Source organism: Blennius ocellaris, assembly GCF_963422515.1.
Source record: "Blennius ocellaris genome assembly, chromosome: 2".
Classification (NCBI taxonomy): Eukaryota; Metazoa; Chordata; class Actinopteri; order Blenniiformes; family Blenniidae; genus Blennius; species Blennius ocellaris.
In genome coordinates, this window is record NC_137651.1 from 25,019,707 (window position 1) to 25,035,430 (window position 15,724).

General features: G+C 45.4%; 1 protein-coding gene across 4 annotated transcripts in view; it reads right to left on the reverse strand.

The window, feature by feature from the left end:
- Nucleotides 1–14,764, reverse strand: part of phldb1b (pleckstrin homology-like domain, family B, member 1b) — a 69,567-nt gene extending 54,803 nt beyond the window's left edge. For all 4 annotated transcript variants that reach the window (XM_080503101.1, XM_080503102.1, XM_080503100.1 and 1 more), the window contains exons 1-4: nucleotides 14,663–14,764; nucleotides 3,938–3,997; nucleotides 3,623–3,746; nucleotides 2,559–2,729 (exon numbers count right to left, since the gene is read on the reverse strand). In XM_080503101.1, coding sequence (XP_080359227.1) covers nucleotides 2,559–2,729; nucleotides 3,623–3,746; nucleotides 3,938–3,967 — 325 coding nt within the window. In that variant the 5' untranslated portion in view covers nucleotides 3,968–3,997; nucleotides 14,663–14,764. The remainder of the gene's footprint in view (nucleotides 1–2,558; nucleotides 2,730–3,622; nucleotides 3,747–3,937; nucleotides 3,998–14,662) is intronic.
- Nucleotides 14,765–15,724: the final 960 nt, after the last annotated feature.

Here is a 15,724-nt window from a genome sequence, read left to right on the forward strand (position 1 = left end):
CGTCACCTCCGCCACTGTACGAAGGAGCAAAGTCTGAACTTGTAGGCAGTAAAATAAAGCGACACTAAAGGGAGCACAGTGGGCTCTAGAGCGGCGGTGAACATTAACCTGGGTTATTGTTGCTTTAATGACGGTCTGCCTGACCAGAAGGCCTGGAACCAGCTGTGTTCACAGTAAAGTCACAAAACTATGCAGGGAGAGGGAAAAAAAATACTCGGATACTTCGCAGAAGTACTCAGAAAACCAAAAAAGTGTTGCGATTAAAAACATTTATAGAATTTTATCAAATGTTTTAATGGGGGATATATTTATTTCTTTGTTGTAAATCGAGATTAATCGATGTATAACAACACAGATACTGTATTTCGCTGGACTATACTATAGAAGTTCCATTACAGGCCAAAAAACAACAACAACAAAAAGACTTGTGTATTAAAAACTAAGACAAGACGTCGCTCAGCAGGAAGCTCCTGCACTACTTTCAATGCAATATTTATCTGACAGCAGGGAAAAGGTCACCATAAAGGAAAAGAACATGTCCAAAAGTAGAATTTAATGTAAAAATAGAAAAAGAGTTCAGAGTTAGAAACTGAAGCACAGCAGAGGAAGTAATTGACAGAAGGTTCTGGAACAAAAGCTGATGATCTGGATGATCAACTGATAAATAATCAATGTGACTGAAATATATGTTCTTTTCTGGTCCCTCACATTCAGCCGGGACTCATAGTCTTCCTCACATGAGGAAGAGAAGGCGACACAGACTGAAGCCTCCTCCTCCTCTGGTGAGGCTGGACCAGGTCTGGATTTACAGCCTGTCTACCTTCAGCACCTCCTCTGGAGCTGAACCTCCTTCTCTGAACCTCCTCCTCTGGAGCTGAACCTCCTCCTCTGAACCTCTGGACCTGAACCTCCACCTCCTCCTCTGAACCCCCTCCTCTGAACCTCCACCTCTGGAGCTGAACCTCCAGAGCTGAACCTCTGGAGCTGAACCTGCTCCTCTGAACCTCCTCCTCTGAACCTCCTCCTCTCAACCTCCTCCTCTCAACCTCCACTTTCTCCTCTGAACCTCCTCTGAACCTCCACCTTCTCCTCTGAACCTCCTCCTCTGAATCGCCTCCTCTGGAGCTGAACCTCCTCCTCTGAACCTCCTCCTCTGGAGCCGATTTACTTCCTGGTTTGAACCAGACCCTGCTGACCAGCAGAATTCACGATCAGCTTCCTCACATTCCCTCTCCAGTCTGAAGGGAGATTCCAGCATCTAGTAATAGATTACTCAGTGTAACTGGTGGGAGTGGTGATGTCTGATCCACTTCCTGTGGTAAAATGAGATTTCTATCAGTATGAAGCCGCCTTCTGAACGTCTGAAACGTGTTTCCTCCATGACTGGACCTGCTCCACCCTCACAGTCCTCCTCCACCCTGAAACCTCTCCGGGGGGCTAAAGCGGCCCTGGCTGGGGCAGAGGGGCAGTATTAATAGCCCCCTGTTCCCACTCAGGTTACCCTGCCGGCAGAGTCCAGGTCTGCATACCAACACACACACACACACACACACACACACATCACACACACACACACACACACACAAGCTCAGAATAACTGGAATTCATCAGACTCAGAATTTCGAAAGAAGTGAGCAAAGATCATTCAACAACAATAAAAAAAATTTTTTCTAAAACTTAAAGATTGCCGTTGTACTGTCACGTCCTGCTGTCGCAGCTTCGGCCTCATTTACACAACGTCCCAAGTGAAATCGGTTTTGGTGTTTTTGTGTCTGAAAAGTTTCGCGTTTCCATGGCAACGTTCTGAACACGACATCTATTGGTCCACTAGAGTTGTTGTTTAAATGAAACCGTACGTGCGTCAGAGGAGCAACATTATTACTGGATTAATAAATGATGAGTGTTGGAAGGAGCAGTTTAACATGCGAACGCTTCCTGCTTCTCTCGAGGAAGTGGGCGGAGCTTCAGGGGCAGTGAAGCGGTACGTACCTCTTATTAGTGACTTAACTGATGTTACTGGACTTCGACCTTTCGATTTACTTCCCAGTGAGACTGACGGAAGAGCAGAGCGACAGCAGCTTGTCTGGAATCACGAAGACCCAGAGTAGTGACTGAAGTTACTGTTACAAGTTACTGTTACTCAGAGAGCTGAGTCAGCACTCACTGCAGGACTCAGTTTAGATTATTCAGCACAATGTTTGAATCTGTCCTCTGATCAGAGTGTACAAATGCTCGGCAAGTGGAGACGCTAATGCTAACTGCTATACATCAACATGGAGTCCACATATTTATGTTTTTATTCTAATTCTCTATGATACGAATATTCTCTTTGTTTCAGCTCAGATTGTGGGATTATTGTGGCTGAAGCAGAAACAAAGAATGATTAGTTTAGTTAGTTATTCCTGTGGTGATGGAAGTTGCCCCCTTCCTGTTCTAAAAGCCACTGCTGATGGACAGATGGACCCTGTCACAGTGTCCCAGCTCACGTGGACAGGCCCGGTCCAGTCTCTGACCCACCAGCACTGCTTGTCCACACGGTGACGAGGACAGGTTCTTACCCTGAGACAGGCGGGTGGGCTGTTTGACCGCGACTCCGTCCACAGAGCACAGGTTCCCACAGGGGTGCAGCGTGATGACCCCCGACCGGTTCTCCATGAAGCAGTGCTGCGCCGCCACGCCGGGACCCTGGAGGACGACGTCCACGGGACCGTGTCCCAGAGTGGTGCGACCTGAGGGGGACAGAGTGAGACTTCAGGCAGCGGCCAGGTAGGTCTTCGTCTCTATGCACCATGCAACCATCAAAGTGAAAGCAGCAAGCTTTCATAGCGGTTCCCTCCAGATGTCATGGGACTCGGTGCTTTGATTTTGACAGTCACCGCCATGACAATCCATCTCTTTCATATCTCCATACCACCATCTGTGTTCATGTTTATATTAAATAGTTCTGTGTGGCGTCATTACAAGAAACAAGAGCAATCAGAGATTTCTGATGTTCGCCAAAGTTTGACCTGGACTCAGAAAAACAAAACAAAAAACAACTCTTCCAGGGCCTGACATCTCTCTGGTAAAAAGTTTGACTAAAATCTATGCAGCAGTTTTGACGTACCGTAATCCTGCTGAAATGCGTACAGGTGGTTTTAGTACGACGTTGGCAGACGTAGTAAACAACAGCACCCACCAGTGGCCACACATCAAAAGGCCAGTGTCTGGAGTTGCTGTGTATCATTTTTCATAAAGTTATGAAGGCAGGTAAAAAAAAACAACAGGTTTTCGCTCGAAACGCAGTGTAAACAGACCTGAACACAAACGGAACCAAAACAATCACTCCACTTAATAACAGGATGCAACATGAGTACATAGTCGTGACGTGACGGTCGCTGCGTCAGGGACGAGCAAGAACCTTCGGTCTGAGCCGGACGAGAAGAATAAAGCAGGATTTAAGATTTAAATTGATTTTATTCAGTAATGGGCTGATCAAGACTTAAAGTCCTGGAGCTTGTTTAGATATATATTGGTAGAATAAAACCCAGCTAATGGAATGGAGATGGAGGGGAGGCGGCTGGACGAGATGCCAGTGTGACACACACACACACACACACACGCACACACACACACGGTTTACCCTCAGGCAGGGGCAGCAGGGTGATGGCGGTGCTCAGTCGGCCACTTCCCAGGCTCACCAGGTGGGGGCGCTCTGCTTGGAACTTCAGCCCCTTACCGGTCTGGATCAGGTCCAGAGGCGAGCCCTGTGGGTCAGCCGGAGGCTTCACTTTGTCTGCTGTCGATTCAGTTCAATCACTTTTTTGCTTTAGAGAGATTTTAAACCTTTGGTTTCATTTCAGGTCAGAGGTCTGCTGCAGCTCAGACTGCAATACACACGCACACACACACACACACACGTACACACACACGCACACACACACACACACACACTGACCTGCTGTGTGTTCCTGTGGAGGTGGTCCATGTTTGCCGGGTTGTGCGACACATGAAGGTCCTGGAAGAGGGAAACACAAGACGTCACGGGGGACTCCATTTCTCCACAGCCATGGCAGGTTGACCTCTGACCTCTGATGTCACTTTTCAAAACACTGACTCACTCAAACCTCCCAGAGGAGCTCGTCTTTAATGAAGAGTTCATAGAATCAATGGAGTTGTTATGATAGAACCCAGCTGTGTGCTGGAGGCCCCTTCTGCTGTCTGCACACACACACAGGCACACGCACGCACACACACACACACACACACACACACACACACACACACACACACACACACACACACACACACACACACACACACACACACACACACACACACACACACACACTAAACAATAACGATAAAGAAGTTGGAAGGAAACCAATAGAAGCAGCATAAAGAACAAGAGAATATTTATAAAAAAGATAAATAAACACACGTATGAACAGCAGTTTGATCTGCTTTCAGCAGTTTTTCCATTTACAACATGTTTTTGTCTTTTTTTTTTGGGGGGGGGGGGGCATTACTTTGCATTTTTTGTCATTCTATTTCTTAAGGTTTTTTTTATTTCTAACTTTTGTAACTAAGTATTTCCTCCAACTCGACTCAAAACAAACGATGGAGAAACAATGAAGCGAGAAGCATGATGCTCAGGTAAAAACACACCTGGTCAGGGTGAGAAAAGAGCTGATCAGACGGTGGAGATGCGATGATGATAGTGTGACGTTGGCTTCCTGCAGGGTAGCGCAGTGTGCTGACTCAGCACTTTCACAACCTCACACACTCATTCCAAGCCTCCAGCAGCAAACCCAAACAGCCAGAACAGAAAAAAAAGAAACTTCTAAAGCTGAAATGATTAAAAACTCTCAGGTACAGAGAAAAGTCCGTTTTTGGACTTTCAGCATTCCTGAAGCTCTTTAAACCTGTCGTACCTCCCTGTGGGTGTCCAGTAACGGCAGAGCGTCCATCGTCCTGGAGACTGAAGACACTGATTCTATAAACCTTCGGATCTCAGTCCTTCGTGTGGAGCTCGGGGTGGATTCTAACCCCCAACCTGTTGCTGCCTGCTGCATTCCTGTCCGTGTGTGTGTGTGTGTGTGTGTGTGTGTGTGTGTAAGGAGGAGGAAAACAAGCGAGTGATGATTGAAACCATTTGACGAAAACAAAGCGGCTCGTCTGCAGAAATACGCAAAAACCACCAAGTCCTTAATCTTCCTCTTCCTCCTTCTGTTCAGCACCAGGAGACAGAAAACTCCTCCTCCTCACCTGAGAGCCTCAAGGTGAGCGACCTCCTCATCAGAGCTACTTTAATTCCAGGACTGCAGGACACCAGCAGGACACCTCCACCCTCCCTCCATCAGCCTCCTTCCCTCTCCTGCTTTCACAAGCCCATCAAAAAAACCAAAACAGATTCTCTACTGTGTGAGGACAAATGTGTCACTCAGAGGAAGACAATGGTCCTCCTGTCGCGGCATGAGAGAGCGAATCAAGAGACAGTGAGAAGCAAACGTCTCTGTCTCTGGACCTGAAAGCGGCTGTTGTCCCCCAGCAGGCTGAGACGGGGGGGACAAACGCCGACATTTCATGTCGAAACCCGTCCAGCCGATTGTAAACAGACTGCAGAGTGACAGTCACAAACCGACTGGCCGCTCTGGAAGACCTCATTTATTCATGTTGTGTCCACGTGACGTGTCGTCTGACGGCTCCTTCCCATAGACACGCACAACTTCAGTTATATTTTTGGTTTCTGTTTGAAAGACCACACTGCTCACAGCCACTGAAAAACCACAGCTTTTTTAAGGACGGTGGAACTTTTCGAGAGAAAAAAAACAAAAACGCTGCGACTCCGTCCCAGCTAAACGGTCAAAAACACAACTCATCTCCGTGTCGCCAGAGGAAGACGCTGCACATGGAGACCACGGCTTGCAGGAAATAGTTCTGCACGCGCTCAGTAGATGGACAATAACAACCATGGCGGCCTCCAGAGCGTCCAGGTGGTGCAGAACACGTTAGGTACCGTGTTCCCTGGACTATGGGTCACACTTAGGGTAGTAAGTAGACACGGCAAACGATTTCAAGTTCCACTGTGTTTTGTGTGTCTGTTTCCACGGCAACGGTGGCAGGAGCCACTGAAGATGCGACTTCTTTGGCACAGTCAACAGTTCTTGTGCACACGCTGGAGGAGATGGACAATAACAACAATGGCCGCCTTCACATAATGTTTATTGCTCTCTGCATGCGCATGTCTCATTACAAAAGCAAACAATTGCGCCAACTCCTGGCCCAACATGGTAACTACATTCTCCTCTAAACTTCGCGTCAACGTGAATCTCTTTTGGAACGAAAGTGCAAAACCTACGCGTTTTCACTGGAAACGTTGCCTTACTGTTCTCACAGCTTCAGCACTTGTGTATTAATAGAGTTTGTTTAGGGTATTAGGGATGGTATTTTTTATTTTTTTAATGAAGGGTTTTTAAGGCGTGCAGACGGACTGCCGCTCCGACAGGAACAATTCTTTAACCTGCAGACTGCATGAGCAGACTTGTCTGTGTCTGTGGATCAGTGCCGTCAAAGGTAATGTGATTATCCAACAGATGGTAATGCTGACTCCTCCTGTCCAGACAGAGCAGATCTAAAGTGTCTGCTCGAAACCTCTCCAGGACTTCCATTAGTTAGTTTTATTTTTAATGTCATCGCCAGCATTTTCATGTTCGAACTGTAAAATCACTGCGCAGGTATCTCCTTTACTTTTTTCCAAAAATGTCAATTCGGTAGTTATTTTAAAACCGTTTCCTCTTTTGACAACTAATCTATGAAATCTGGTGGTTTTTGGGGCCATTTTCTCGCCCTGCCTTAATCCCAACCAATCTCAGATTAGTCATTTGAGGCAACCTTCCAAATAGAGGTACTTTTCTGACAGTCATTCCACCAACCCAGATGGTCTCTTGAAGCACACCTGAAGCACAGGTTTTCTGTGTAAAACTGCCCTGAAATGACAGTGTTGTATTTGTCACTAAATATAGTTGAATTTAATTTAATTTAATTTAATTGAGAGCCATGTTTTACTGAATCATCTTTTTGACTGATAAATAGCGATTTTTATAAGGAAGCCTAGCATACGCAGGCTTTTCAGACCATTATTGTTTAACAAGCGAATGAGTTGGAGTGAAAGAGGAGGAACAAGGAGGAGGAGGAGGGGGAAGATCTTCTATCTGGTCCAGCCGGCTGCTGCACTCCTCCGGTCCTCTCTCTCTCTCTCTCTCTCTCTCTCTCTCTCTCTCTCTCTCTCTCTCTCTCTCTCTCTCTCTTGTCAATAGTCTCATCATAATTCCTCCTTATCATCCTCGTTTCTTCCATATTCTGTCTTTCCTTTCAGACGTTGGGTTTCCACAGAGTCCAGACTCGTCTCCAGTAAAACATGTCGTTTTTGCATTTTTGTTTCAGAAAAGTTCCACGTTTACACGACAAGGGCAGAAACACTGAGAACAATGGTTTTAGCATGCAAGGCTATGAATTGGCACTGCTGGTTGAGAACAACAGAGAATAACAGGCTTTACATTAACAATAGTGGAAGCAACTCAACTCAACTCTGTTTCTGGAGCTCTTGAAAAGATGCTCAGCTGAACCAACATAAAAACTTGAAAACATAAAGTACAAACAATAAAACTACAATTAAAAAATGAAATAGAAAAAACGGTCAAGAATAAAAACAGAAGCGGCATCTCAAGCGGTGTTAAATGCCAAGGGATAAAAATGGGTTTAAAAATGAGTTTTAAAGTTTAATGTTGTCATCCATCTACATGCATGAGCAGGAAAAACTATAAACTTCCGTTGTCTGGACTGAGTGTTTCCAGAAAGTGCGGTTTTACCCCCGTTTCCACGGAGACGGAGTCGCAGAGATGTAGTAACGCATAGGCCAGCAGCTTTGGCTAATGCTAACGGTGCGAGCAGCTCAACGAGAAGAGAAGCAACACTGTTAGCTTTGGCTAATGCTAATGGCGCGAGCAACTCAACGAGAAGCATCTGCATCTTCAATCCTCTGACCAAAGTAACAAGAACATGGAAAATGTGGTACAATAACAGTCATCCATTAAAGGGGAAGTGATAAAAGTTGCAGTGTTACCCTGATGTTTTCCTTTCTGGAGAAAAAAAAAGTTCAAAGTCAAAATGTAAAATGCACGTTTTGGAGGCTTGCCTTCACGACAACATATCAGGATATTGACGACGGTTTTTCAGATCGTTTGTGTTGCTCCAACATTTACCACCACTGTCTGTGAAATCATCTGCATAAAGACTCGTTTGTTACGACGAAGTAAGAGATTTAAATTAGCTTGAAGGGTTCATCTGTGTGCATGCACGAACATAAAACTTAGAAATGACAACATTTTCAGAGTTTCTGGTGTCTCCCGGTGTACGTCAATCATTTTCCAAACCGCCTGTTTGCAGCTGATAGTTCTCATGTAAACAGGCTGAGTGATTCCTTCCAATATACTGCCCCTCTGCTGGCTGCTGATAAGTTCTTCTGCTGTGTAGATTTACTCCTGTCACTTTGTTTGTGCCTCTGCTGGACGCCTCCTCGAGCTAAATGACACGCTCAGTTTTTTTATTTAAAGACAGAAATGCAGTAAACTCGCAGCGTGGGAAGGAGGCTCCGCCTCCGCAGGCGTCCGTTTAGCACAAGATATATCTGCTGCTCGTAGCAGGTAAACTCTTTTTGAGTGCTGTGATGTTAAATCTCCCCTGTAAGGAGCTTCTCCAGCTGTGTTTACACGCCTCGGCTCAGAGCTGTAAACCAAACCCACTGATTGTAACGACACCAGAACAACAAGGACAAGATAGTTAAAACACACGACAAAGACCAACATTGGCTCCAGCTGTCACATTTTATTGGTTTAAAAGAACTCGTGAACACAAAGTAAAGCGACAGCCTGACAGATCATGAAGCCTATACTTGTTTGTTCATGCAGGCATTTAAAGCCTCTTTCAGCTTGAAAGATGTTTCCTGCAGAATTTCTATCGCATGAATATTAAAAGCAGCAGGCGAGCAGATCTGGACCTCACGTCCGAAGGTTGTCGCGTGAAAGTTGGTTCGTCTCGTCAAGTTTCACCCACTATTTCATCATTGCCACTTTTCCACCGGGCTATTCAGAAAACATGAGATCCTCTTGAGGAGATCTGCAGCGCTTGAGTTGGAACTTTAGGATCTTTTTTCATTCATTCATTTTAGGTCTTGTGGAGCAGAATTTAGGCCTCATTTACGCAACGACAAGTCAAAGTACAAAACTTTTGTTGCGTTTTGGGGTCTTTCTACATGAAAACGGAGCTGGACGTTAAAACGTTTGTTTTCGATCTTTTTCTGTGACAACAAAAGGCCTTTTTCTCTCAGATATTATTCACATCTGTGGTTAAGATCTGCGTTCCTGACCCAGTGGTTTTGTCCGAGACTTTACTCGGTTTTGATACTTAAACCGACTCTATAGGTGTTGCTATGACATGCGATTGGATTTCAGAGCTGTGGACTGGAAACATTAACATTCAACATATCAACAGTTTATATAAACACATGATTCCTTTTTTTTTTTTTTTTAAAGGATGATGGTTTGTTAAGTCTGCGTCAGCGTCTCGGGGGGAAACAGGACTGTACACAACGCGACGACCCTGGAACGAGATAACCTGCCAGGAATGCAGCCCAAAACAAGCCACGATGTCTGCAGCCAAACCAGATAAGGAAGTCTAAACGTAGCTCGGCAACGTTTGCTGCAGGGGGTGAACGGCGGGAACTCTCACACTCTCCACCATCGCCTCGTGAGTCAGGGAATATTTCTGAGGTGTATCCAAGTGTCAGATGTTGGGAGGCGCAGGAGGAAGTCCTGGTGGAGACATTTCAACATTCCTTCATGATGGTTTGTTACATAACGCTTTAAAATAGCGTCTGAATCCCGCCGTGGCGTCCAAACCCAAACGCAGCATTTACAAGCTTCACGGGGCCCACGCTGAATAACTGTGGTTTCCTGAGGAGTGGTTTAAAAAAAGACAAGTCAACCAAAGCAACAGCGGAAGCTCGTCTCCGTCAGATTCAACATCTCATCATGTCTCAACTTCATCAGATAAATCTGCGTTGGACTGACGTGACATCCGTAGTAGAGCTATTTTTAGATTTCTCACTAGATGTTGTGGTCTGTTTTAGAACCGTTAGCTAGGATTGGTTCCAGTGCCCTCAACAGGACGAGTCCCTGTAAACTCAACAGGGTTTAAAGTGAAAACGCAAAGACGAGCTCAGGAAGAACCGAAACCTCCCAGAGAGCCGACCAAAAGTGGAGGCGGGGCCTCGTCCTCCTGCTGAGTTTTAGGGTTTTTTTTAGCAGGAGGGGTCAGAAAAGTTCGCACATTGAGAACTGACTCGCCGAGCGTTCTTCTTCTTCTTCTTCTCAGGGCAGTTTGCTTCCATAAAGTTGCATTACCGCCATCTGCTGGTTATATATCTGCATCGTTTCCCTCCACTCTTCTCCTCCCTGCGTCGCTGCAGGTGAAAAGTCAAAACGTTGAAAAGCACGGCTGTCGTGAGGGGGCGTGGCCTACGATTTCCACAGCTTCTTCACAAGAGTATGAACTCTCCTGGCGAAAAAAAAAATGCTTCTTCTTCCTCTGGCTGACATCATAGCTGAACTTTTCTTCTGGTTCTTCTGGGTTCTTCTGGCTCTTCCTGTCATTGTGAAGCAGAATCACCAGCGGTGGATTGTTCCCCACTAGTGGTGAACGTGAGGTGAGTTCAGACCGTCGTGACTCTAAACCCAGTAGATCAGCTCATATCGCCTCACACTGATCCACTTTGAGGTTTTTCATTTCTCACATCAGGATGAGGCTGTGCAGAATTAAATATCTGTCTGCTGGCAGACGTAGAAAAAAAAAAGAAGCAGAAAGAGTTTGGCAGGAAGTGTGTGACAGACAGAGGAGGAAGAAGACGGGCTTCGTTCAGCCACTGAGTATCACTATATGTAGACTTCCTGTTCAGCCGCGGGCCACTTCCTGTCGGCGGGCCCAGACGGAGGTCAGGCTTTTCCTGCGCTCCGGGATGAGACTGACCTCAAATATGAGTCCTGTGATCATCACATCTGCTCACATCTGCTCACAGTCTTCACTCACTTTCATCCAAACCGTGGACGTAAACTCGGATTGTTGTCAACTAATTTTGAATTTAACAACCTTGGTCGTCAATCACGACGTTTCAGATATTTTCTGCCGAGCGTAGAAATAAGTCCTCTTGTGAGTTCCTGGACCCTTTAGAGGACGGTGGAGCGTCAGACAACAGCTGAGGCTCTCCAAGCCTTTCACTACACCATCATTGTCTCCAGTCACAATCCTGAGTCCAACACTCAGCTGAGTACTACCTTTGAGCAAGGCAACGGGCCAAAGTGACTCAGTGTCTTTTACTGGAGTGTCGGAGTGGAAACAACTGCTAAACATCTTCCACCACTGAAAGGCTTGTTTGTTGCAGTAAATTATGAACATTTGGATTTATTGCCGGAGTATCTTATGTCACATTTTCCATTTCACCTCGTGAGAAATTGAGAAAAGGCTCCAAGTACTTCACGAGCAGACGATGCGACTCAGTCACATACATTGAAACCATAAATAACGGGAGAGAGTGTGTGGCGTGGCAGAAAACCTTTGAGATACGTTGGGTTTTCATACGACGGCGGCACTCAGAGACACTGAAAAATGCAACGTTTTCTACAAAGGTGGAACTTTTTGACAATACTCCACGTAAACGGCCGGGGAAAAGCAACGTTTCCAAGTTCTACTGCACAAATACAATGTTGGTCGAGTGAAGAACAGGTCGAGCGGAGACGAGAGGGACTGGTGACCCAGGGACGATGGACGGACGACATCCGGTCCCTCAGTCGCTTGTTTTTAGTGGAAGTTTTCAGGAAAACGCTGAAGGGGCTTGGTGGCATTTCTGTGCTGAGCTTGCGTGTTCTCTCTCTGTGTGTGTGTGTGTGTGTGTGTGTGTGTGTGTGTGTGTGTGTGTGTGTGTGTGTGTGTGTGTGTGTGTGTGTGTGTGTGTGTGTGTGTGTGTGTGTGTGTGTGTGTGTGTGTGTGTGTGTGTGTGTGTGTGTGTGTGTGTGTGTGTGTGTGTGTGTGTGTGTGTGCGTGTGCGTGTGTGTGTGTGAACGTGACAGATCATGTGGAGCATCTGATAAAGTGTCTTCACCCAGAAACAGCTGGGTTTGGCTCCAGGGTGGATGAAGTGGTATCGACACCCCCCCCCACCCTGGGCTGCAGAGTGGGAATGTGGTATTCCAGTGACTCCAACGCTCAGTGGCTCCGTTGACTTTGGGCTCAGTGCTTCCCAGAGACGTGGAGCTGGACAGGAATTCCTGCAGCCTTACGGGACAAAGAGACTCTTTCAACTGCAGTAATCCTGTGCAGGAGGAGCGGGAGCGCCGCTGCTGCCGCCGCCGCCGCCGCTGGACAGAACCATGTGTAGGCGCTGACGCCTTCAACCACTGGATTTGTGTGTGAAACTAGAGTTTCCACCTCATGGAGAATTTGCAGGTTTTCCTGTCTTTACCTCCCGACTCCACTCTTATTGAGAGATGTTTGAAAGCATCTTTTTTTTGTGAGTAGATTTAATGGTAATGTATAATGTAGAGGCAATCTTTAAAAATCAGAAATGTGTCCAATTTGCAGACTTTTGTAGGCACAGATGTTAAAACAGGGTGAGTTTAGGTCAGGTTCATTACTTCTAACAGATTTAAAAACATTTAAATGTCAAATTCTGTTGCTTTTTTTTCACTTTAGATATCAGTTTGTAACTGACATTTTCAATATTCACTATTCCTCAATGTTTCTACATGGATTTCCTACAAAGATTTAAGATTTGTTGAATGGGTTTAGCAGAATCCATAATGAAGGTCATTGTCGCCGACTTCCTGTTTCCACGACGGCGTTCCAAGTAGAAGTGGATCGTTTGAGATCGTATGAGGAAAGTATTCACGTTTACATGACGACGTTTTGAAAACGATGTCATGTAAACGAGGCCTCAGACTGATGAATACACAATAAAAATATAAAATAACAAATGTGTAAGGCGGATAGACGAGTCAATGAAACGCTGGACAAACTTTAGAGCTCAAATCATCACCAATGATTGTCTTGATAGAAATGAAGCTTTTCCACATCGGGAGGAGCTGCAGAGTCGTCACGTTTCTCCTTGTGGGAACTTTGTTCTTCTAATGAGACTTTTCTCAGGAAAGATAATAAAGGTGGTAAAGAGTATTTGTGAACTTGAAGCTTGAAGCAGATCATGAACCAGTCAAACCAACAAAAACAGTCTAAAGTTCTCCCTCACGGGTTTAAAGATTGTAAAACCTCCCAAAGGGTCGGGGATCGTTTAAAAGACAACATTCCGGAGTGAAGACGACAAGCTATTTGTGCATTTCGGCCTTTTGTTTACAAGGAAACGACGCTCTGAGTCGTGAAAACAGAACATTTGGACGATATCAGCGGTGGAGCTGTCCACGCTTCTTCTCAACTTGTCCATAGATTGAAACGTCCAGAAGACAGACCCTCGTGTCCCCGGTGGTGTGAGGACAGTCTGCATAGCAGCCGTCACTGTTGGTTCATTGATCCGTGACTAATGATGCTCCCTGGTATGAACGAAGTCCAGGTCAGGAAACACAATCGAGAAAAAAAACTGCCCAAAACTTCCAGGATCTAAAACGAGACATCCAGCCTGACAAGCGTGTCCCGACGCTGAACCGCCGTCTTGATGGGGACGTTCAGTTTGACGGGACTCCATCAGTGGAACAGTGGAAGCGCAAGATGAGATTCACATGAGCTTGATGAGTCTGGAGGATCTGCCGCCGTGTTTGACGTCCTGCAGGAAGCAGTTGATGAGCGGAGGCGGCGTTTCGGAGGACGAATCAGTCTTCTCCCGTCGGAAACCGTCCTTCAAAAGAAGTGGCGTCAGGGAACGTTCCTTCATCTTAGGACAGTCCATGCTGCATTTCATGATGTTTGTTGATTTCACAATTTTAGCAGCTTTGACAGTTTTGGTTATTTACTCGTTTCTACATGTCCTTTTACACTTTTCACATCTTTTACCCGTTTCAGCTGTTTCACGTGTTTTACTTTGCTTATCTTTGACATTTTAGCTGAGTCATTAGCTTTTTGAGTTCTGAGCAGTTATCGCTATGCCATTTTCACTCATTAAAATGCTCTGATATTTGGTTGGGGGTTGGTCATTTTTCCTTTTCGCCTCAGTTTTTGCTATTTTTGCCATTTTTACACCTTTTTAGGTACAAACTATGTCCTACTGAGAGATGTGTGCAAATCAAATGTTCAGTGGCAATTGAAATGTTGACGTACAGTTCAGTGAAAGCTTCGGGCAGCAGTACAGACCAACACGTGTCTGAGCGTGTTCCAGAGCGACGGCTGGATTAACATCAACGCACACATCGTCAACGCTTTGCTTCAATAAAGAAAAGCTGCCGTGACAGAAACTACCACGTAAAGTTCCCGAGGGGGGACCAACTTTGACACGACAGCACAAGAACACAGCGGGCAGTTTAGTTCTCATCAGTCTTGAACAACAGATTCAACCATCAGAACAGGTTCAGCTCGCTCAGATCAGCACCTCCATCACTCCTCCACCATCCCCACCCTCGCAGTCACTCACCCTCTGCGCTCGCTCCTCTCGGCAGCTCCAGAACTCGGCGGCAAGAAAGATTTACATCCACATCTTCCAACTGTCGGTCCTGAATCCAGAGCTCAGTCTGAACTGTGAGCTGAGGGAGGAGGAGGAGGGGGAGGAAGTGGGGGGGCTGCAGGCAGAGTGGGATCTCCCCTTGAGTCATGGAAACGGATCCAGAGTGCCGACATGTTCGGCTCAGTGAGTCTTTGTGTTGTTCAGCCTCTGGAAACTGTGACTTTCACATCCCCGATCGCTGGAAAAACAACCGTTTGGAGCAACACGTACTTTCTCCGTGTCAAAAGAGGATCTGGGACTAAAAACTGCAACAAAATCCCAAAAACTGCTGAAATAGCAAATGTCAAGTGAAAGAATTAAAAATGGCAACAAGCTATTAAAACAGCTAAAAATAAACCAAAAATCCATATAAAAAATCAACAGCTAAAAAGATGCTACAAACAAAACCCCTACAAATACAGTAAAAAAAAAGATTAGAAAAATACAAACAAACAAATGCAACAAGAGCTAAAGATGTTTAAAGAAAAAACAACTAACATTGAGACTTTCAACACCTCAGGAGGCTAAAACCAGCTGGATGAAAGTTAAAACAACTTCATAAGCTGCAAAAACAGTTAAAAACAACTTAAAATGGTTCAAACATTAAATAGCTTTTAAATAGCTAAAAAAAAAATTTAATGACGAAAAGAGGTAAAAATGTTTAAAAGCTGCCGTTAGAGCGACGAGAGGGTGAGAGCAGGTCGTCTGACATCACATTGGCTGATATCATCACCACAGCATCTTCCAGATTATAGAGCATCTTCCAGATTATAGAGCATCTTCCAGATTATAGAGCATCTTCCTCCCACTAACTAACTCAAACAACCAGCTTGCAGGAAAAGATGATTTACAGAAATTAACTAATTTCCACCCCGTTCCTTTGCCTCCTGACATCCCGTTGATTTTAACCAGTTGTGACATTATTATTTATTGTTTATTGTTTATTGTTTATTATAGTTATTTGTTTGTTTGAATCCTCTCATAGTAGAAAAT